This window comes from Phasianus colchicus, chromosome 19 (assembly GCF_987193195.1).
Source record: "Phasianus colchicus chromosome 19, bPhaCol1.hap1.1, whole genome shotgun sequence".
Taxonomy (NCBI): Eukaryota; Metazoa; Chordata; class Aves; order Galliformes; family Phasianidae; genus Phasianus; species Phasianus colchicus.
The window spans coordinates 12,583,623-12,605,826 of NC_143454.1; the positions used below are offsets into that span (position 1 = coordinate 12,583,623).

Sequence of the window (22,204 nt, forward strand, 5' to 3'; positions counted from 1 at the left end):
TGAACTTGTCTGACACAAATTAATACAATGAACAGATGCCTTGTGATGTCTGTGATGGCTACCTGCCACCTTTCTATTGATTTACTCAGGCTGAACAATGCACCCAAAGCCTTGCTCAGGAACATAGTGACTGTAGTATTGGTTCACCTCGGGCCTTGCTCAGGCAGATAGTGACTGCAGTACTGGGTAAAAAACTGTTTGCTGGAGGAACTGATGGACAGACATCTTGTTCAACAGCTGAGGGACAATGAAGTATGTGCTGGAAATCATGACTACAGATCAATTATCTTACCCTATAAATAGCGAGCAGCTCAGGAGCTCCTCAAACTCTGCTGCACAACAGCCAGCTGCACAATAGGATCTGCCCTGGAGAAGGCATGCCTCTCAAGGTTACACTTGCGCAGAGAACCCTCACATATTGACATCAAGACACCTTACCGATACAGATCCTCAGTAAGTGACTGTTTGTTAAGCTTTGTGAGCTTCACTAGGATTCTATCTCAGGTTGACTGTACACTTATGGTCCCTTAGACATAAACCTCTGAGACTAGGAATGGATCCAGTCACACCTAGGCTCCTTACCTCCATGGTTTAAGGAGTTTAGAAAAGAAGGAAGCCCACTCTGTACCTCATTAATCAGCAGGAGGGTCTCAATAAGTGTATTCAGTCTTATCCTCTATACAGTAAATGATCAACTGTATCCAGTCATCTCAAGTCTTGTTAAGTTACTGTCTTATTTACAATTAAGTGTTGTTAAATCACTATTTTATATCAATAAATATATTGCTGCTTCTCTTTCAGGAGTGACGTGTGTAATGCCATCAGCCACAACATCATAGTCTTTCACAGGGCAAAAGAAGACTAAAAATGGAAAGCAAGAGAAGGGACAGCCAGCCTATTTAGAAAATATAGCCGCCAAGAAAAGCTGTGCCAGGGAAGAGGAGCACGTTTGTACCAAAGTCCAGTTTCACAATGGGCTCATTCCTTCTGCCATTTACACAAAGCCTCAGCTGATCAGACTGAAACATTCCTCTTGCTGGCTTCCTTCATTTTATTAATAACCTGGCAACAGGATAGGGGCCAGGAAAAAAGACCTCCTAGAATGGAGGATTTATTGAAGAAACCAGAAGTGAAAGGTAGGTATGGGAGTTTGGAGTCACATGTATTAGGTGACACAGTTCCTTTATAGAAGGAGAAAAGGACTTTAGGCATGAGCACAAGCCGTCAGGAAAATCCATGGTGACCTGGGCAAATTCATGCAGTGCTTATGTTGTAGTTCAGTTTTATGAATGTGTGACATCTTAAAGGCAAAATATATTTTTTTGTGTTGGTGTGGGGGGTTTTGTTTGTTTGTTTGGCATTGCTGATTTTCAAGTACCTGGCCTATATAATGAGATCTTGCAGCTCATTTAAAAAGGAAGTAGTTATTTAAAGCATTCTGTCAAGGTCCTGAAAGCTCTAATAGGCCTTCATGACCTTGATCAGTCCCACCTGAGGACACTCCTAAACTCTTGTCCAGGGCACCAGAGAACATTTAGGTACAGTTCTGCTCCTTCAGACTCTGCCAGAGCTCTGCTGTAGTATGTACGTGCTCTGCTTTCTCTCCAGTTCACATGTACTGGTTGTGGTCACTAAAGGAGAATGTGTTGCTGTTGTTATACATTCTAATATCATTCTTGAAAGATGTTTCATTGACATAAGTACTTCTTACTTAAGGAACTTCTAGTACGGTTAAATAAAATACACAAGAAGTATAGGATGATCTAAAACAAAACAGAATGGATAAGATAACAAAGAGTGTTCTATTTCCCTTTGAATTACGGAAATGCAAATTGGAGTAGGGAAAATTACTAAAACTTAATTATCAGGAGAACAAAATTTGCAGTTAAATTTAACTGATACTTCTTTTAAATACAAGTCCTATGCACAGGAAGCTTGCAGATGTCTAGTTAAAATTAGATTAGTGCAGATTTTTTCCAATTCTCACGTGAAAACAAAGGGAACTGTTGAGATTTTAAGACTTCCAGTGAAGTGGTTACAGTGTTTGCCTAAAAGTTCTCCAGAAATGAGTGAATATACACTACAACCCTTGGTGCCCAGCTGCTTCACAAACTGAATCTACTCCGAAAGGAAAAAAAAAAACAAGGCTATAGCACTTGCAGAGTGAAGTCCCTCTTGAATTAATCTACTGAATATTACAGATAGCTGTAGTATGAGTCACTCTAAACCTAGAGGGTGTGATCTAGGGTAGAGTTTTAAAATTGCCTTCTGGGAAGAAGTCACTTTTCATTTGTTTTAGCTCACGTCATTATAAAGAGCACTGATAAGGAGAAAGAAGCAAGTCAGAAACACCTGTTTGTTACTCCCCTCCATTCAGTAACTTCTTTTGAAGTGGAAGGTAACTGCAAATTCAGGGACTCCTTTTGGAAATATCTCCAGTAACAAATTAATTAATAAGATTGATAAGAAGTCAAGAAACTTTAACAACATACATTTTCAAAAATTTAACCTATCAGTTTAGCTGGCAAAATGTGCTGATCGAGGATATCAAAGTTTCTAATATTGAACTGAGCTAAGTGACAAAGGGAAATAGATATTAAGTAGTCAGTTTGGCTTATTGTTACTGATGACTGATGGAGGTCTGGGTTAGCTTAGTTCTTCTTGATGTTACCTTGTTTTGCTTTGGGGGTAAAAAGGGGGAAGTGTGTAAAAAGATTTGTTAGCATTACTGTTTCACAGAGATTAATTACAAAATAGGTACAACTGTATAACAGAATATATACATAAGGAGACTTGCTTAAAACAGAAGTAGCAGTGGGTGTTTCTGGTTGTTTTACTTCTGGAGAGTGCTGAAGAAATTATCAGGTAGATGAAAGCTGTGTAGATGTTCTGTTGATCTTATTTTGTGCAGGCATGTGAGGGTACAAGTATAAATAGTGGTAAAAATATTTCAAATGCAATCAAACCACTCCTGCAGGTTTTTCCAATAAAGTGAGAAGACTTGTATTTTCATAGAAATAAATGTATTTAAAATAAAAATTGCAAGCAATACATTCCTAATAAGAGAAAATAAGATATTTTATCTCACAATAGTTATTAAAGTAGGCTTATCCATTTTGTTCCAAACTAATTTTTTTTCTCATGTTTTCCCACCCAGACTACTCCTCCCACTGAAGTAAGTATTTATGTTAGCTCATAATGTAGCTCCACAAGGCAGTCAAGTGTTCATTCAAAGTTACATCCACCCTCTTTTTCAGACATCTATAATAGATTGAAGTATGGTATGATTAAATACTGAGTTTTATTTCCTGGTCTAACAACTATGCACACAATTGCTGTGCTTGATTTTATTCAGTGTCGGAGATCATTTTTAACAGAAAACTAATCTTACCTAAAAGTTCTCTATAAAGCATAATAGCTTATTTAAGATTAACTGCTGAAACACTCTAGATTATGTTTGACCATTTAAATCCTGATCTAAGTAAATCTACAAGAATATATACACAAATATTGGAAATCGAAGAAAACGATCATGTTTCATTTTTCCAGTTAATATGACTGTTTGAGAGGCTAAGAGCTATAAGCATAAGCTGAAGAACGCATCAAAGTCAAAGCTGTTAAAATAACAGCAGAAAGCAAACTATTTTGCAGTCCAGGAAGTTACCAAGTCACGGGACTTCCCACAGACTATCAGAAGCATAATTGCAGAGGAAGCCGATGTTAGGTGACAAGCGAGGTTGCAAGGTCTCTCATTTCAAAGGGATCATAAGGCAGAAATCAGGCTGGAGCACTGGAAGGTGTGAGATGCCAGACAGAGAGGCATGCAATTGTAAGTACCTTATTGTCTGATTTCTCATATGTTCAGGAGGGCACAATTTTGTGCTGGCGAAGTATACCACCAAGACTGCACCTAACAACCATAGATTCCATTAACAATTCTCTTCCTTACGTAACAACTAAAAAATGCTGAGGCTTATTTTAATTATTTCAGGAAAAATAGGTGTTTATGTTTTAGGAAGCTTAAGTAAGACACTATAAAATCAAGACTCTTACTGTTTTGTTTAAAGTTTACTCAATGATCTCTTGAGGTCTTTTCCAAACTCTGTGATTCTGTGAAATATTGTAGTTCAATGTTGCCTTTCGGTTTCTTTTTAGCACCACAGCTGGTATTAATCAAAACAGGCAGAGAGGATTCAGAGTTGATAATGTATTTAAAACTCATCTTTTAAGCAGGTGGGATATTTTTCAGCTTCAGAACAAACTATTTTTTTTCGGGAACTAAAGGAGACTGCAGTGAAATCAGATGCAAAGAAATAGTGACCATTTTCTCAACATTGGAATGTAATCTTATATGAACTGAAACTTTAGCAACATATGCTCATTTGAAAGAAAAGATAGTACAAAGTGCAACAGCAAGTATATCATAAAAGCTTGGTGTGCAGAGTATTTTTTTAGAATGACAGAAACTATTCCTGTTCAGAAATGATTGTTCTGACAACAGCTGAGAAAAAAAAAAAAAAAAAAAAAAAAAAAGTAAAATTAATTATCATTAGTTAGAAAAGCATTAAGTTTACATTTTTAGTCACCTAATTTAGTAGACTGTAGCTAATAATTGTAGCCTGTGGTTTCCAAAAAAACTGGCACATGTTTGAACCCAAAATCATATGTCATACTCAAAGAATTGATGCTTTCCCCTTCTTGGAGAATTTGTGTATCAGTTAATCTTCCTGAGAACAGAACAAAATTAAAGATAAATAAAAACATTGGCAATCACTGGCGGTTTCCAGGCACAAAACAATTATTTGGGGAGGTTGCAATAGGTTGTTTATACAGTTCTTTAATATATCTGATTCCTTCATCTAAGAGAAGGAGGTAATCTGTTTCTTTATGTTCCCTATCTGTAACGTTTTATTCACAGTCACTATTCATGCCCTAGAAGTCTTCTGGTTTCTAATAGGAGGACTAGTTTTGAGTTGTTTTGTTTTCTGAAGTAAGTGGATGGTAATACTCTTGATGTGCTAGAACTACTAATTTGAAGTAGAGACCGACTGCTGCTGTTTCTTGTAGGCTCCTTGTTCTAAAAATAGGCTGTTGGGATAAATTTTAACTTGCTCAAATTAGTGATATATGCAGACAAATTATGTGAAGAGAAAGCATATCAAAATTTTGACTGTGTGGAGTTGAAAATGCACAAAAGTTCACCTTGCCAAGAAGACACGAGGTGCAAGGGAATGTATGTTTTCTGTAATTTCCTGCTTTGTGTAATTTGCATGTAAAAACTAAAATGGCGACTTTTGTGCAGAGATGTACAGGAGATGTACATGAATTATTCTATTTTTACTATAATTATGTATTTTTAATAGAATGATGATTAGACTACTAGTCACTAGAAAGTAGCAGCATTCCAAATGTAAGAGAGGGTAAATGAGAGTGCTTGCCTGTAGTAGATTTTAACACTTGGGTATTGCAGGAAGAGACTAGTAATTTTTTTTATTATTATTTTTTAATGAAATTTCGGTGTAAATTTCCCAAGACTTATTTAACAGGAAATTTTTAAGGCACGGATCTGCCTGATGTGAGAATGACAGTTGAAAACGTCACCAGAACAATGTATGATTTTTGCACTGAACAACTGTAGCCAAAAAAAAATCTTGACACTATTTCTATAAATAAACATGACAGACATTAAAGTTGATGAAAGTTATCAGGGTTTTGTTTCATCTCACCTCATAGTAAGTAAATAAATTGTCTCCCCAGAAAGGTAATGAAATCCAGATCAGTGTTCTCTGATCTTTACTTTCCTCAATCACTTTATCATTCTCTTGGATGGAAAGAAAACGTTGGAATCATAAACTGCTCTAGTCTTAGAGCTTAATTGAAGTTCCTGTCCTTTATTGTTGTTACATGCATCTCAGCCTTCAGAGTAACTCCATTCTCTGCAAAAAGCTCTGCTGATTGCTTCCAAGAGAACACTAACAGCTAAATCCCTCCTCCAAAGTGTAAAAAGCAAGAAACGCTCCAAGGACTAGAACTTGGACAGACTCTTTTTCCATGTCACTGTTGGCTTGTTTTTCTTTAGTGTTTTCTTATCTTTTTGAAATTTTCTGTGACCATTTTTTTTCAGTCTCACTTCACAATTATGGAAAAAAGCTTTGATCCAAAATATTCTCATTGTTTTTTAACAGATAGCGTGTTAGTAATTATATATGGTTTACAGTGCAACAGTAGCGGTAAGTATTTGAAGAACTTTGATGCAAATTCATTAGCAATTGATGATACAGCCCTACTTTCCTATATATTGTCATCTTCTTAATGCAAATTACAGCAGACTAAGAAAAAGTTTTGCATAACCAAGTAACTTTAACTTAGTATATTAGAAAAATCTTCTCTGTATTTATAATCTTAAAAATGATGAATACCCTTGCATGAAGGGAGAAACAGAGATTAATTTTAACTTTAGAGAATAGGTTCATTGTATGTGTTTTAAAACAATTCTTACCTTTGGGGAGGAAAATTAAAACAAAGAAACGAAAAATAACAGGTGGACAGTATCTTGGATTTGCAGATTACACCAGACAGCAATGCTTTCATCATGTTCTTCAAAGAACTCTGAAGTTAGAATAGAGTTGCAAGTAAAGTGGTAATACTGTGAGTTAATTGGAAAGTAGTCATTTATATATTCAGTTGAAATTGATTGTGTACAGGAGGACAGAATCCATACAAATTACGGGCCTCTGATGTTAACTGTACTGATGTGTTCTTGTGATGTGTCACATTCGCCATGTGTCACTCACGGCCACTCATAGAATTAATCAGGGTTTTGTTTTCTTTCACTTTGCTTTCCATCTGCATGATGGTATAAGCAGGTGTAAATGTCAATCTCTGAACATATACTGAAAAATCTCTACTCTGTAGTCTGACTTTGGAATAGTGTAGAGAACTTATGTTTCAACGGCAAGGTTAAAAAGTTCTGTACTCTGTGTAGTCCCAACAAAGGTCACAAAATCCAGTCAAAGTCCTTTCGAAATCAGCTACCAATTTAGAATTGCAATCTGAGTTTTCGTCTTTAGTGGTAAGAGGAATTTACCTTTAATGTAATCGTGGTCTTCTGAATAAGGGTGAAGGTCATTCTTTTTGAAGCTCTTTTCCTAGATAATGTTAAATACTGTTCCACAAGATTTTGAATACAGGGCTCTGAAACTATTTTATTTGTGATTTGGGAATCAGGACCCTAGCAGAGCAAGATTATTCTTACCCAATTCAAAAGAATTCAGTTGGGATTTGTGTTTCACAGCATTGCTTTTAAGGAAAGGATGAAAAATGGTTTTATATCTCTAAATACCAAAAGATAGAGGATGTTAGTCTTCACTAATACAAAACTTTTTCCAGGCCTCAAAATTATGCAAATTACAATCAATTTATTATATTGTGTAGCAAAACAGCCAAAACCGTTCCAGTGGGACCAATTCTGACTAAATCAGAATGTAGATTGCTTCATTTTTTCAAAATGCAAAGCCAGCATGAAAAGTCAGGTCTTCATATTGAGGTATCAAAAACATAACTGTTGTGTTCAGGAGAATACAGTTAATGAAAGAAAAACATCATCTTTTTGGCAAATCACTGAAAGTCTGATTTTGTTTTGTTTTAGAGAATGTGAATAGAAGATTGAGTTGTAAAGGTCTGAGTCCCAAATTGTGAAAATCAGCAATGATACACTGTGGAAAAAGGCATGTGTGTGCTATTGTTGTGTGTATTGTAATTTTTGGAAGTATTTTGATCTGCTCCTGGAAAGATGCTCAGCTACAAGATAATATGACAAGAAAAACCTTCCCCCAGGGAAACAGTGTCATTTCAGTCGGTCAGTTCTGCAAGGGAAAAGCTGCAAAAAATGTAATAACACCATTAAAAGATAACAGAACTTTTATTATATCCCCATACTTTGATGACAGAGAAGACAAAGTCATACGTGTGATTGGGATTGTTCACCATGAAGATGTCAAAGAACTATACTGCTGGTTTTGTTGTCAGCCCCATGGAAAGACATATGTATCAAAAGCAAAAATAGATGTTCACTCAGACAGATTTGGATTCCCCTATGGAGCCGCAGATATAGTTTGCTTGGAACCTGAGAACTGTGATCCAACACACGTATCAATCCATCAGTCTCCACATGGAGATATTGGCCAGCTATCGAGGTTTGAAATAAAAAACCGCAAAGCAGAGCCCTTCTCTGCTGACTTCACGGTATGCATCTCTGCCATGTTTGGAAATTACAACAATGTCTTACAGTTTGTACAGAGTATGGAAATGTACAAGATTCTTGGGGTACAGAAAGTGGTGATCTACAAGAACAACTGCAGCCAGATGATGGAAAAAGTCCTGAAGTTTTATTTGGAAGAAGGAACTGTAGAGGTAATTCCGTGGCCAATAAACTCATATCTCAAGGTTTCTTCCAAATGGCACTTTTCTATGGATGCAAAAGACATTGGCTACTATGGACAAATCACAGCTCTAAATGACTGTATATACCGCAACATGCAGAGGAGCAGGTTTGTGGTTCTTAATGATGCTGATGAAATAATTCTTCCTCTTAAGCACTCAGACTGGAAAACAATGATGAGCAGTCTTCAGGAGCAAAATCCTGGAACTGGTGTTTTCCTCTTTGAGAACCATATCTTTCCAGAAACCATAACCACTCCCATGTTCAACATTTCATCTTGGAACGCTGTGCCAGGAATTAACATACTACAGCATGTTCACAGAGAGCCTGACAGGAAAGAGGTTTTCAATCCCAAGAAAATGATAGTTGATCCAAGAAAGGTGATTCAGACTTCAGTCCACTCTGTCCTACGTGCTTACGGGACCAGTGTGAATGTTCCAATGGATGTTGCCCTCATTTATCACTGTCGCGTGCCCCTTCAAAGTAACCTTCCTAGAGAATCTCTCATCAGGGATACGACGTTGTGGAGATATAACTCATCGTTAATCATGAATGTTAACAAAGTTCTCTATCAAACAGTACTGGAAGCTCAAAAGTGAAACTTTGTCTGCAAAAAGCAAAAGTGGGGAGTTGCCTGTGCCCCAGGGAGGCATAGGATATCATTCAAAGATCACATTAAAATCTCTTGCACGTGAGAATTACATCTCAGAGAGATTTGAGAGAACAATCCCTTTATGTACAGAACAAATGTAAATGCATTGTCTGTGAACTGTAGCAAGGTATCAGGATCATAGAATCATAGCATGGCTTTGGCTGGAAGGGATCTCAAGGATCAAGTTCCTACCCTTCTGCCGCAGGCTGTGCTAACAACCTCTATATCTGGTAGTAGACCAAGTTCCCAGGGCCCCATCCAACCTGGTCTTGAACACTTCCAGGGACTGAGCATCCAAAGCCTCTCTTGGCAGCCTGTTTCAGTACCTCATCACTCTCTTTGTAAAGAACTTACTCCTGACATCCAATCTGAAACTTCCCTCCTTAAGCTTAAAAGCATTCCCCCTTGTCCTATCACTATCTATCCAAGTAAAAAGTTGATCTCCCTCATTTTTTATAATCCCCTTTTAAATTCTGGAAGTCTGCAATGGCATCTCCTCGCAGCCTTCTGTTCTTCAGGCTGACCAAGCCCAGCTCCCTTAGCTCGTCTTCATAGGGGAAGTGCTCCAGTCATCTGGTCCTTTGGACCCTCTCCAACAGCTCCACATCCTTCCTGTACTGAAGGCCTATATGGGAATTGCTAAATCAGGCCTGAACCTCTGATTGATCACCTGAGGTGAGCAATGAGTCATCCCTGGGAGCACAGGCAATTCACTTGTGCTATGGGAAGGGGTGGAGCCTTGTTCCACCTCTCCAGACCCCATTTAAGAGCTGACTACCACTGGGGAAGGATCTCTTTTGGAGATTGCTCCTCTTGGAGTCTTCTCAGTGAGCCCAAGATAAGGGTAAGCTTTCCATCTGTTCTTCTTTAGCATGATCACCTGTTAGTCTAACTTCCTTGTATATTTCTTAGTTATAAATCTGTATATTCATTGATTATACAGGGCCCTATAGCTGGATGCAGGCCTCCAGATGGTGCATCACAAGGGCAGAGTACAGAGGGACAATCACCTCCCTGTCCCTGCTTGCCACCCCTCTTCTGAAGGATATCAGGATACTATTGGTGTTCTGTACTGCAAGAGCACATTATTGGTTCATGCTCAGTTTTTCATCCCCTAGGATCCCAAAGTCCTTCTCTGCAACGCTACCCACAAGGAGTTCTTCTCCCAGTCTGTATATGTATCTGGGACTACTCCAACCCAAGTGCAAAACCTTGCACTTTGCTATGTTGAACCTCATTAAGTTCACACAGGCCATCTCTGAAGTTTGTTCAGGTCCCTCTAGATGGTGTCCTTTCCATCTCTGTCAACCACACCACTCGGCTTGATGCCCAAGAGAGCAATTTTCACAATTGGAAAAAAAAAATTATATTTGATCCAAGAAGAGCATGTGGCTGGGAAGAGCCCAATGACATTGTTACATAACATTGCAGAAAAGTTACAGATCAAATTTGTAATACAATTCTCAACAGGGGTGTATCACTTTGGTGACGTAATACACATCTTTGGCTGTGAGAGTGTACTAGGTAAGTTAAGAGTTTTAAGTGCAGCAATGAAATTTAGAGTTCTTGCAAGAGATATTTAATGCTATGTTCTCTGCAACAATAAATCATGGAGTATTTAAAGGTAATCTGTCTACCAGAAGAAGAAAACTAAAATATATGGAACTCAACATTACAAGTTAGTGTCGCAGATCCAGCATTAATGTAAGAATACCAGCACAATTTTATTGCAGGAATGATTCAGCCAGCAGCTGCTGCGTAATTTACTGGTGTAAATGACTAGATTTCATCATTATGTAATGGTCAGATTTCCCTTCACTTAAAACTTGTTGGTGTTTGTTTCGGCGGTTTGGGGGGTTTTTTGTTTGTTCTTGTTTTTTTATGTTTCTCTATTTTACACAATATAATTACATATCAGACTGTCTCTGGGGTGAAGTCCACAGTTTTCTCCAACACAATTTAGCTCCACCGTGGTCTGTACGGTACTTCGTGTGCTATTTGCTCTTCATTCCGGTATGCTGATGAGTGAGCGTGTCCCCTTGCACGGCCGCTGGATCGATGTGAGCGGGCCCGTGCATTGCACGAAGGGCTCTGCCGTACGGCAGTTCGTTGGTCCCGTTCCGCTCCTGGATCGGGTGTGGGCCGAGACACGGGAGACGTCACTCCGCCTCGCGCTCCTGCCTAGATCTCCCCGACGGCTGCATCGGGAGCCTGCGCGGGCGGCTGCAGCGAAGACGCTTCGCTTTGCAGCGGCCCAGAGGCACGGGCGAGTTCCTCGTCGCGGCCCGGCTGGCTCTCGCGGGGGCTCCACCAGCCCGCGCCGTCAGGCTGTGACTCAGCCCTGGGCGAGTGGTGCACAAGTGCGGGAGAACGGCTCCGCTCGGACCGGCGGGGTGAGTGCGCAGGAGCGAGAGCACCGCGGGTCCTTCTGGGGCCCGCAGGGTGGAGCACGTGGTTCCGCAGCCGCTCGCGGGGCGTCCCGCGGCCGCGTCGCTGCCCGTAGCACTCGCGTCCCTCCTACGGCCGCCACCGTCCTCCCCAGCGGCAGGTGACAGGTGGCAGGAGCGGGCGGCCCCGACTTTCCTCGCTCTGCGGCAGCGGAAGCCGTGGGGGAGCCGGCGTAGCTGCTGCTATTGGTGATGCAGAGTTAGCTCTGAAGGGGCGCGAGGGCTCCCCTTCTGCTCTCGTATCCGCACGAGGCTGCGACGGCAGCGGCGCCGCTGCAGTGGGAAAGGCGAAGTCGCGGGGCGGTGAACGTGGGGTGCGGAGAGGGGTGCGCTGCTGCCGGGACGTTCGTCAGTTGGGTCTGCCGCGCGGTAAGGCTTCTGTCTTTAGGTTCCTGTACGGGATTCTATAACGTGCACCACTTGGAAAAGGGACTCGTTCACCAGGAGCAAGATTATTGTTTCCGTTAAAGAAACAGTAAATAAGAAAGGTGATACTCAGCCCTGTTTGGGGGATACTGTTGCTAACCTCTGAACGGTATGTTTTAGATATTTGATAATCAGAAAAGACTTTTTTTTTTCTTAAATCTCTGTAGAAAACCCAAGTGTGGGAGTGTAACTTTACATTTAGAGAATGCATAACTTATTGAGAGAACAGTTTCAGTATGTGTTGTGGGTTAACCCTGATAGGCAGCAAAGCCCCCTGCGATGCTTTGTTACCACATCTCCACCCTTCCCCCTTGGAGGATGCAGAAGTGGAAAGGTAAAAGTGAGAAAACATGGGCTTAGCCATGTTAAAGGCAGTGTCAGGGATAAAGCAAAACTTCCTGAATAACCAATAAGGAGTTCATTTGCTACTTCCCATCATAAGGCTACTGTTTAGCCATTTGCAGGAAAGCAGGGCTTCATCATGAGTTACAGTTACTTGGGGAAACAAACGCTATAACTGTATGTTCTCCCCCTCCTCCTTCCCATTCTGGTTAGCTTTGGGGCAGCCGTCCTAGCTGTCTTTACTCCACATTTCTTGTACACCTCCAACTGACTGCTCACAGATGCCCAAGGTGAGAAACAGGAAAGGCCTCAGCTCTGTGGCAGCGCTGTTCAGCAGTAGCTAAAACATTTTGTTACTGGAACACTGTTCCAGTCACAAAACCGAAGCATATTAGCTACAACAAAGAAAATTAAATCTCTCCCAGGCAATACTGATACAAATTATAAATTGAAGTAACAATATTAAATGTTGTTGTGAAACTTTTGCTGGTTTGTGTCTGTTCAAAGGTTGCAAAGTCTAATTGTTTACAAAAGGAGAAATTGGTGGGGTTTTTTTGGTTTTACAGCAGAGTGTTTACGTGTGTTCCAGGAAAGGTGTGGTTTGGGAAGGGTCATGTTGTAAACTAAGTAGATGATATTTCTCTCTGGCTTCTTTGTATTTAAAATAGAAATAGCCAGCTTAATTCTTATAGAACAATATTTTACCAGCAATTAAATACCAATAATTAAATAATTTAAACCTTCAAAAATTATGCTTCTGCCTTTGATTCATGTAAGAGGGAGAACACTGGCATTTCAAAGAGAAGAAGCTAAACTATCATCAGGTAGTTTTTTTAAAAAAAAAACAAAAAAACAACAAAAAAACAACAAAAACAAACATGAAAATCTTGTTCAAAATGATGAAGTGTTTGTTAATCTTTGGAATTTTTATTTCAGTTTGAACACCAATGTTTTGTGCTGTTTCCTTTGGCAAAGCTGTAAAGCAGAGGAGAGAGAATGCTATTTATGACAAATAATAAATTAATAAGGCTCTTCACTAACGGTAGCCTTGTTTTAGTTAGATCCCAGATAAACCAAATGTTAGCATGTGTAGTGTTGCTGTACTACTAATTCTATTGCTGCTTGTTGGAGTCTGAAGTTCTGTAATCATCTCTGTCAACTGACCCTTTGGAATACATTTGTTTTGCCCTGACCCACTCTAAGGCTGGAAGGTAGAGGAATAAGGTGAGATTTATTAGAATATATATATATATATATATATATATATATATATATAAACGTGTATATTAGAATATATATATATATATATAAAAGCAAGGAATGTAGACTTTGTGAAAATACTGAAATGAGCAGCATAAACTGTCTTCAGCTGTCTCAACACAAATTGAACAAACTATAATGGAAAGATACAGTGCCAAGGAGATGTGGGGAAAAATTAATAATAACTTGTGAATGAATGGCTCTTGAACTAAATTAGCACTTTGCTTGCTAATTGTGAGGTGTATAGGAAAGATGACAAAAGAGTAGATCTGAAAATAGAAGTTTTACTGCAAAGGTAAAAACAGCACTCCACTTGAAGGCTAGTGCTGAATAATTCCGATCCCAAAATCTTAAGATAAGATAGTGAAGGACCAATGACAGATGTTTAATAAATGTGTTGTGATAATAGTGGTACAGTGTGCAATAGAAAGCATACAAGTAATTCATTTGTTTATGAAAAGGAAAAAAAAAAAGATTGAGATGTATGGGAGTTCTAAAGCCACATGCAGGGCTTTAAAAATTTTTAGAAGGACTGCAAGCAAAAAAAAAAAAAAAAAAAAAAAAAAGAGAAATGACATTAACTCGATCAACAAGAGATCTTTATTATGAGCTTGCAACGAAGGAAAGCATGTTGTGTAACTATCACTGGCTGTAAGACTTGGTCTGATGTCATGCTCAGATGCATCTGAGCAATGTTATGCATATGCAAAAAATATAAATCTTAGCATATATTTAAAAAGAACACTTCCAGTAACTGTAAGGTTTTGTCACTGTCATTTGCAAATGTATTTCTGATCACTTGTGTTTAATTGGCTTAAGATAAGTGATTAACTGAAACTTGGCCATTTGCACAAAACCAACTGGTCAGGAGTGTTTCTTGTAAGATATTGGAACATCCTGTATTGCTTGATGGAAAAAGCAACGAAAATGAAGAGTGAAACATGACTGCAGTTCATAAATGCAGGACGGAGGAAGAAAGACTTTTTACTCTTAGTAGCAATACTGAAGAACTACTAACTGGTGCAAAGCAGTTATAATGATATCATTAGGTTGATATAGTGTTAAAGCAAATCTGAATCATATTCTGTTTGAATTGTAACTGGAATTAAAGCACAAAACTTGAATGAATTATTAAAACAAAATAAACTCTTTCAAATATGCTGGCAGCATATTTTTGAGGTTTTGAGATACCAAGTACTCTCTATATTGAGGAAGTATAAATGTATTGTTCCTTGTTAATCTGACATTATATATTTCCTAACTAGATTTCTCTGCTATTAATCTCAAGAGAGACCAAAATTCATGAATCACATGTCAGGAGAACCATTAATATCATTTATAAAATAGCTAGATATTTATTTTCTTCAGCATTCAGTTTTCTGAGGTGTCTTGAGTTCTTTGTTCAGCTCTTTGTCTTTGCTTTTGGAACTTGCTGTTGTTTTCAAATGTCTCTCACATTTCCTCATCAGAACATATAATTACCTACCTTAATGAAGCTGATAGAATGTTACGGAAAGAGAAGCATACATTACTGAAAAACAAACAAAAAACCACAGGCGTATTTAAAAGTTATTTTTGAGTATGCATGTGAACTGCAGATTAACACAGGATTAAATTTCCAGAAGGAAACTTAACAAAGTAGTGCTAAAAAAAAAAAAAACCCAAGTGCATAGTCTGATTTGCTTGAACAACTCCATATTCAAGTTTGTAATGTAAATGAAATTCTTGGGAGGCAGCTGTGCTCTTTGCTTAGGAGAAGTAAAACTTGTTTCTCTAGTAGGTGTGGTTACTATTACGCACATTGCAGAACACCAGCCATTTGAAATAGAAGGTATTGGCAAGTGTCTTAGGTATTGTACTGGAATTGTTTTTCCTCAATATTGTACTATTTTGAACAACTCTTGCTCTTTATAAAAAAAAAAAACCAAAACAACAGAACTTCACTTGGCTGTCTGCTTTAAAAGATGCTTTCTCTTTCAGACATTGACTTTTTGAAACACAGTTGAAAAGATACCTTTCTGTTGTTCATTACTTATAGCCAGCAAATGCAAGGGAAATAACAGGTAATAAATTAGTTGCGTATTTTTAATGGTGATATGTTGTGATATTTCTTTAGTAAAAATTAATTAGCATGCAAGACTGATCAGTATGTTAAGTAATGACATAAACAGTCAAGAAGAACGTTAAATGTTAAGTATGATTTCTGATGCTTCTGACAGTCCTTAACTAAACTTTCTCTGTATATATTAAAGGATGCTAGAAATAATATGATCCTTGGCAAATGAGGCATTTTAAGGGTTATGTTGTAAGCATAGTTCTCTTTGCTTTGATTTTTGAGGACAGAGCAACTGGGCAAATATTTCATGTAATTCTAAAGGCTTGGTCAATTATTCTTTTCCTACTTAAGAAATTCAGAATCTAGATAGCAATATTCAGAAGTGAGATCTTTTTTTTTTTTTTTTTTTTTTCTGGTTGGAAACTACTGAAGCAGAAAACCAGAACCTAGAAGATTTTTTTTTTCAAGCCAAACCAGTAAAGTTGCCAGTGATTGCAGGCACTTCCAAAGGTGTGAAGCTGCTGAGTATGATAACTTAATCAAAACTATGAATTGAGGTGTTTAGGTACTTTATTGTTCTTTTTCTTACTTTTCTTTAAACATGTTAGTATTCTGTTCTATTACAAAGCAGCATTGAGATAGATGCTCTCAAAACAGCATTAGGCAATGTGTGAAGTGTGGAAAAAAAGGTATGAATTATTAGGTTTAATTATTATTTTACAATTGTCTGAGTAATGTGCTTTGGAAAAAAAGTATTGTTAGAGATCTAACACGTACATACTGTCAGAAGATACAGGAGTGCAAAAAATGCAAGTGGTTTTTATTATGATGCCTTGGAAAAGAATGGAGGAGGGATAAAAAAAAAAAAAGAGAATCTTCCAAAATCTACTATACCTGTGGCAATACTTTTTTTTTCCCACTATAAATTATACACATGGAAATCTGGGTCTTCTAATGGTGCGTTTTGTTGTTTGTTTTTCTCAGCAGCTGTTTCTTTTTCATGCCCATTAGAAACATTCTCTTCATCTTGTGCAACACAATCAGTTTATTCCATCTTCGTGATTTACCCCAATCTTCCTGCTGGAAGTCAGGGATACTTTCTTCCACCTGTTTAGTTTTCTCATCTAACATCAATTTGAATTAATATGGGGCGTGCTTCTTCCAAGAATCATTGTGGTACATGCAGGTCTTTAAAGAGACTGCTTCCACCTTAACTTTTATGGATCACATCTGAATTCCTAAAGATGAATTCGTAAAGAAAACTTTTGTTTCAGCTCCTTTGGCAGAAATTACTAGTTGATGGTGCTATGGGCTACCTGTCAGATGTTGACAGCTGTTAACAGATGAGTGCTGCCAAGAACTTTGGCCTTACAGGTGCTCAGAAATGCCTCTGTTCCCATAGCAGTGGAAATCCAAAAGCTGATTTGCCCCCTCCGCCTCTCCCCCCCAGGCCATGCCAGACACAGTGCAAGCACTAATACATTGTCAGGAGACACGGATTGCTGGCTGCAAGAACATGAGGAAGCCTTTCCTCCAAGCCCTGCCTTGTGCAGTAGGGTAGAGATGATAACTAAGAAGTTAAGTTTTATACTGCTCCCCACCATATGTTTTCTTGATTTCTGCTGAACTGTATGAACTGACCTTCTTCTGCATGTACTGTCTCATCTGTAGTGAAATGCAAGGCAGGGAATTAACACATCTGGACTGTCTTGTGTATTAATCCCAATTTATATATCTATGATTTTTTTTAATGAACTCATTCTGCATGCATTTCATTTATTTGTCTGCCCCTACATTTGTAGGTAAGTCCGGTTCACTTTTGTTTCATTTCATTGTGTATCATTTACATATACTCTATTTGGAAAAAACGTTATTTATTTTGCTTTAAAAATTCCTCCCTGATTATTTAATTGAATGTTCTAAAATATTTGTGATAAAATATATATATATATCCTTATTCTATTTGATATCGATCTCTGTAATATTCTCTTACAGTACTTAAAGAACTCTCAATTTGCAAAAATTATTACACATATCTGACATATTCAGTGTCCCAGACAGTGTCATCCATCCCATTACAAGCACTATGTATTTCATGATTGTTTTTTCATGAAAGCACAGTATCTGGATCTCTGATTAAATCACTTTAGAGTGACAGATGTTTCCCATGTTTTTTTCCACGTCTATAATATCTCTTATTGAACATGTTCTTTCCTACAGATGCAGCAGCGTAAACTGCAAGGACAAAGACATTTGCATCCATATTTAGATACATTCAAAATGTTGTGTGGTGGGAAAAAATCCTACTTTGCTGGTGCTGTGTGCATTATAACGCTAACATCAATGGTCACGTTTTCTTATCTTAGATTACAGAGACATATTCACCTGCCAAAAATAGTACAAGAAGGTAGTAGGTGTAGAGGGGAAACTGCAAATAGCACAATAACACCATTAAAAGATAACAGAACTTTTATTATATCCCCATACTTTGATGACAGAGAAGACAAAGTCATACGTGTGATTGGGATTGTTCACCATGAAGATGTCAAAGAACTATACTGCTGGTTTTGTTGTCAGCCCCATGGAAAGACATATGTATCAAAAGCAAAAATAGATGTTCACTCAGACAGATTTGGATTCCCCTATGGAGCCGCAGATATAGTTTGCTTGGAACCTGAGAACTGTGATCCAACACACGTATCAATCCATCAGTCTCCACATGGAGATATTGGCCAGCTATCGAGGTTTGAAATAAAAAACCGCAAAGCAGAGCCCTTCTCTGCTGACTTCACGGTATGCATCTCTGCCATGTTTGGAAATTACAACAATGTCTTACAGTTTGTACAGAGTATGGAAATGTACAAGATTCTTGGGGTACAGAAAGTGGTGATCTACAAGAACAACTGCAGCCAGATGATGGAAAAAGTCCTGAAGTTTTATTTGGAAGAAGGAACTGTAGAGGTAATTCCGTGGCCAATAAACTCATATCTCAAGGTTTCTCCCAAATGGCGCTTCATGCAAGATGGAAAAGACATTGGCTACTATGGACAAATCACAGCTCTAAATGACTGTATATACCGCAACATGCAGAGGAGCAGGTTTGTGGTTCTTAATGATGCTGATGAAATAATTCTTCCTCTTAAGCACTCAGACTGGAAAACAATGATGAGCAGTCTTCAGGAGCAAAATCCTGGAACTGGTGTTTTCCTCTTTGAGAACCATATCTTTCCAGAAACCATAACCACTCCCATGTTCAACATTTCATCTTGGAACGCTGTGCCAGGAATTAACATACTACAGCATGTTCACAGAGAGCCTGACAGGAAAGAGGTAATCAATCCCAAGAAAATGATAGTTGATCCAAGAAAGGTGATTCAGACTTCAGTCCACTCTGTCCTACGTGCTTACGGGACCAGTGTGAATGTTCCAATGGATGTTGCCCTCATTTATCACTGTCGCGTGCCCCTTCAAAGTAACCTTCCTAGAGAATCTCTCATCAGGGATACGACGTTGTGGAGATATAACTCATCGTTAATCATGAATGTTAACAAAGTTCTCTATCAAACAGTACTGGAAGCTCAAAAGTGAAACTTTGTCTGCAAAAAGCAAAAGTGGGGAGTTGCCTGTGCCCCAGGGAGGCATAGGATATCATTCAAAGATCACATTAAAATCTCTTGCACGTGAGAATTACATCTCAGAGAGATTTGGGAGAACAATCCCTTTATGTACAGAACAAATGTAAATGCATTCTGTCTGTGAACTGTGATATGGTACCATTTAGCAATCTGCACTGAAATAGAGGCTGTGATGGAGATGTGTGCCCCTGATAAAGGCTGCTGCAAATTTCTTACATGGGAGAGTTGAGGAATAGTGGGGAGGTCAGTACTTTTACTTTTCTCTAGCTAAGAAAATGCATTATTAAAGTTGTAGGAAGTGACCATGCACTGATTAGAATTTCTTAGAACTTATTTACAGCTTCCTTTTTATTTTCCTACATTCCTATATGTTTTACTTTGTGCAACAAACCTGTAAAGTGCCCAAAGAAGAAATGAATCTATTTTTGTGTATGTGGAAATACAGCTGTGTGTGGCATTGTCATTAACAGATGGCTTGTGATAATATGTGCCAGATGAAGAGCTACACTGGAATTAACTCGGCAATTCATTATAATCACAGAGACAGCATAAGAAAACAGACCAGATTACATTAGAACTGTCCCTTACTGAAGATACTGGTTCATAAGAGAAACTGGAATTTTTGGCAGAGCCATTTGCCATTTAATGATAGCAAAGATCAATGTAGATGATTTTGCCTCTTCAGTGAATTTTCAATTAAAAATAAAATTTGTATCTCAACTGATTTATGTATTGCTGTAATCTTTATTTGAGTAAATTTGCATTTTTGAATCTATGTATTAAAAAAACATACAATGAATAGTGGTAAAATTAATGCTCCTCAATTATTGCTGTTTGTATGTCATGATTTGAGTTCAAAATTTTCATATAACAATTTGGATAAAACAAACAAATGCACTGTGAAAATATCTGGGGAAAAATGTACTTGTTTCAACTGAAAAAAAAATGTATCCCATTTATTATTGGAAATAGAGTTTTTAAAATGTTAATATATTGTAATGGCTGCTGGATTAATGCTAATCCAAAGAACTCTGACTGTTTTTGAGGCCTGTATCTTTAAGAAATGTGCATTTTTGCTACTCACAGCTCTTGTGAATTAATTAAAAATGCTGCGTTTTGTTGGGAAGCTTAAAAACGAGGCAAGGGTTATAGACTAATGTTGAAGTATATAGATTACTGAACTGAAGACTATTTTGAGATGGAAAAGCAGAAGAATGACTCTCTATTATACATAAACATAGTAAATTTTTGTTAGTTTTCCTAGAACCATAAGGCCTGATAACAAAATGTTTCTTTGTTCATCAAAATAAGCCATTTTTACTATTTTGTATGGTAAGTTATATTGTATTCCTTTCCTTAGGTAGGTGTAAAAGTACAGAAGAAAAAATAATGACAAAAACAAATGAACAACCCTCCTGCAATGTATTTATTGATTTTATTTTGAAGGGTTATGTAGGAATAAAAAAAGCAAAAAAAACCTGTAGTTTTACAGTTTCAGTCATTTTTAATGTCTCCTACACTCCCACAATGGTGAGAGACAGGGCTGATGAAGTGATAGCTGGGGAAGTAGTAGTAGTAGTCTGATGTGGGTGAGATGGAGATGCTTGTGAGAGTAGGCTTTCATTTATTTAACTTCTATGTCAATGTAATGTTTTAGTTCTTTTATCTATTTTGTGTTGGAAAGGCGTTGCTATGTTTCAACTCTATTATGAGTAGCTTCAAATTAGCAAATGCAGTTTGTAATTGCTTGTTATTGGCATTTAAAATAATAATTAGCTGTTATGGAAAGTCTTGAATTTCATTTTTTATAAAAGTGTAGATGAGCAATACAGAATGTATTGGATGATACACATCATGCTATGGCATAATGCCAAAAGAGGAGAATTTAGAACTTGGCCAGAGGTCCATTTAAGATTACAGGCTCATGTAATTTTGAAGAAATATCTGGAAGTCCCCAGTCTAACTTTCTGCTCAGAGCGGGGTAAGATAGCATGGCTTGATCAGGTCTATGTCTGGTTTAGCTGAAGATGCAACCTCTTTGGGCAACCTGCTGCAGTGTTGTACTGCCCTCACTGGACAGCTTGCTTTCATTAGAGCTAGCTTTTACTGCAGCATGCTGGGTTGAGTGACTTGGTCTCCTCTTTACATTCCTAATAGGTAGCTGGTGACTGCAGTAATGTATATCACCCTTTCCACTCCTCTTGTTATTCTCTGTGAAAGACTGAATTCAACTTTCACAGCTTTTGAGATACCCTGTGCTTCTGCTGCCTGTTCACATCTGCAGCCTCTCCTTAAACTTGCTTAAGTGTTTCAGTGTTTGCTTTGTGCTGGGTAACTCAATGTTGGATGTGGTTGCAAGTGTGGCCTTGAATGCTGAACAAAGGTTAAGAATCCTTCCCTTGAACCACCAGCTATGTATTTGCTAGAACAGCTCAGTAAACAGTTGGCTGCCTTTGTCACAAGAGAATAGTACTGAGTCCTATTCAATTTGCTGTGCAATAGTATTCCATCTTGTTTGTTCTAACCATCTAGATGGTTGTAACCAGCTCCCTGTGTGGGATGATTGTCTCAGGTGCTGGATGGTGCATTTGCTCCAGTTTAAACTTGTAAGAGTACTGCCAGCCCATTTATCCAGTATTCTGAAGTCCCTCAGCACCCCCTCTTCCTTTGCATAATGACTGTTTCCCTTCCCATGGGTTCTTCCTGCGCCTCCAATTTTGTATTGTTGGAAACAAGCTGAGAGTGCACTTTGCATCATCAGGGTTACAAATAAAACTGTTAACCAGTCCTGGTCTCTGAAAAACACTACTTGTTTCCAGATAGATTTCTTATCAATAATGACCACTATTGGAAGTCCAGCCCACTTTCCATTAATCTCACAGTCCAAATAGTCGATCCTAATTTCATCAATTTGAGTATAACATTTTTTTTGCATGTTCCTGTCTC

At 38.1% G+C, this 22,204-nt stretch overlaps 3 protein-coding genes across 10 annotated transcripts in view; all 3 read left to right on the forward strand.

The window, feature by feature from the left end:
- The window catches only part of RALGPS1 (Ral GEF with PH domain and SH3 binding motif 1), a 92,832-nt gene extending 91,501 nt beyond the window's left edge, over positions 1-1,331 (forward strand). For 7 of the 8 annotated variants that reach the window (XR_016458789.1, XR_016458791.1, XR_016458790.1 and 4 more), the window contains one exon: positions 802-1,331. Coding sequence is in view for 2 of the 8 variants with exons in the window: in XM_031602027.2 (XP_031457887.1) it covers positions 802-807 (6 nt within the window). In the remaining 6 variants the exon portion in view is untranslated. Of the gene's footprint in view, positions 1-89; positions 445-801 lie in introns of those variants that run through there. The other variant, XM_090121177.1, reaches the window with a different exon arrangement.
- A 151-nt stretch (positions 1,332-1,482) lies between these two features.
- On the forward strand, positions 1,483-9,042 carry LOC116234417 (uncharacterized). The gene is made up of 2 exons (XM_031602039.2): positions 1,483-3,829; positions 7,649-9,042. The coding sequence occupies exon 2, from the start codon at positions 7,708-7,710 to the stop codon at positions 9,037-9,039; it is 1,332 nt and encodes a 443-aa protein (XP_031457899.1). The 5' UTR covers positions 1,483-3,829; positions 7,649-7,707; the 3' UTR covers positions 9,040-9,042.
- Positions 9,043-11,105: 2,063 nt separating this feature from the next.
- Positions 11,106-20,337, forward strand: LOC116234414 (uncharacterized). The gene is made up of 2 exons (XM_090121178.1): positions 11,106-11,485; positions 17,844-20,337. Exons 1-2 carry the CDS (start codon positions 11,108-11,110, stop codon positions 19,209-19,211), a joined length of 1,746 nt encoding a protein of 581 aa, XP_089977304.1. The 5' UTR covers positions 11,106-11,107; the 3' UTR covers positions 19,212-20,337.
- Positions 20,338-22,204: the final 1,867 nt, after the last annotated feature.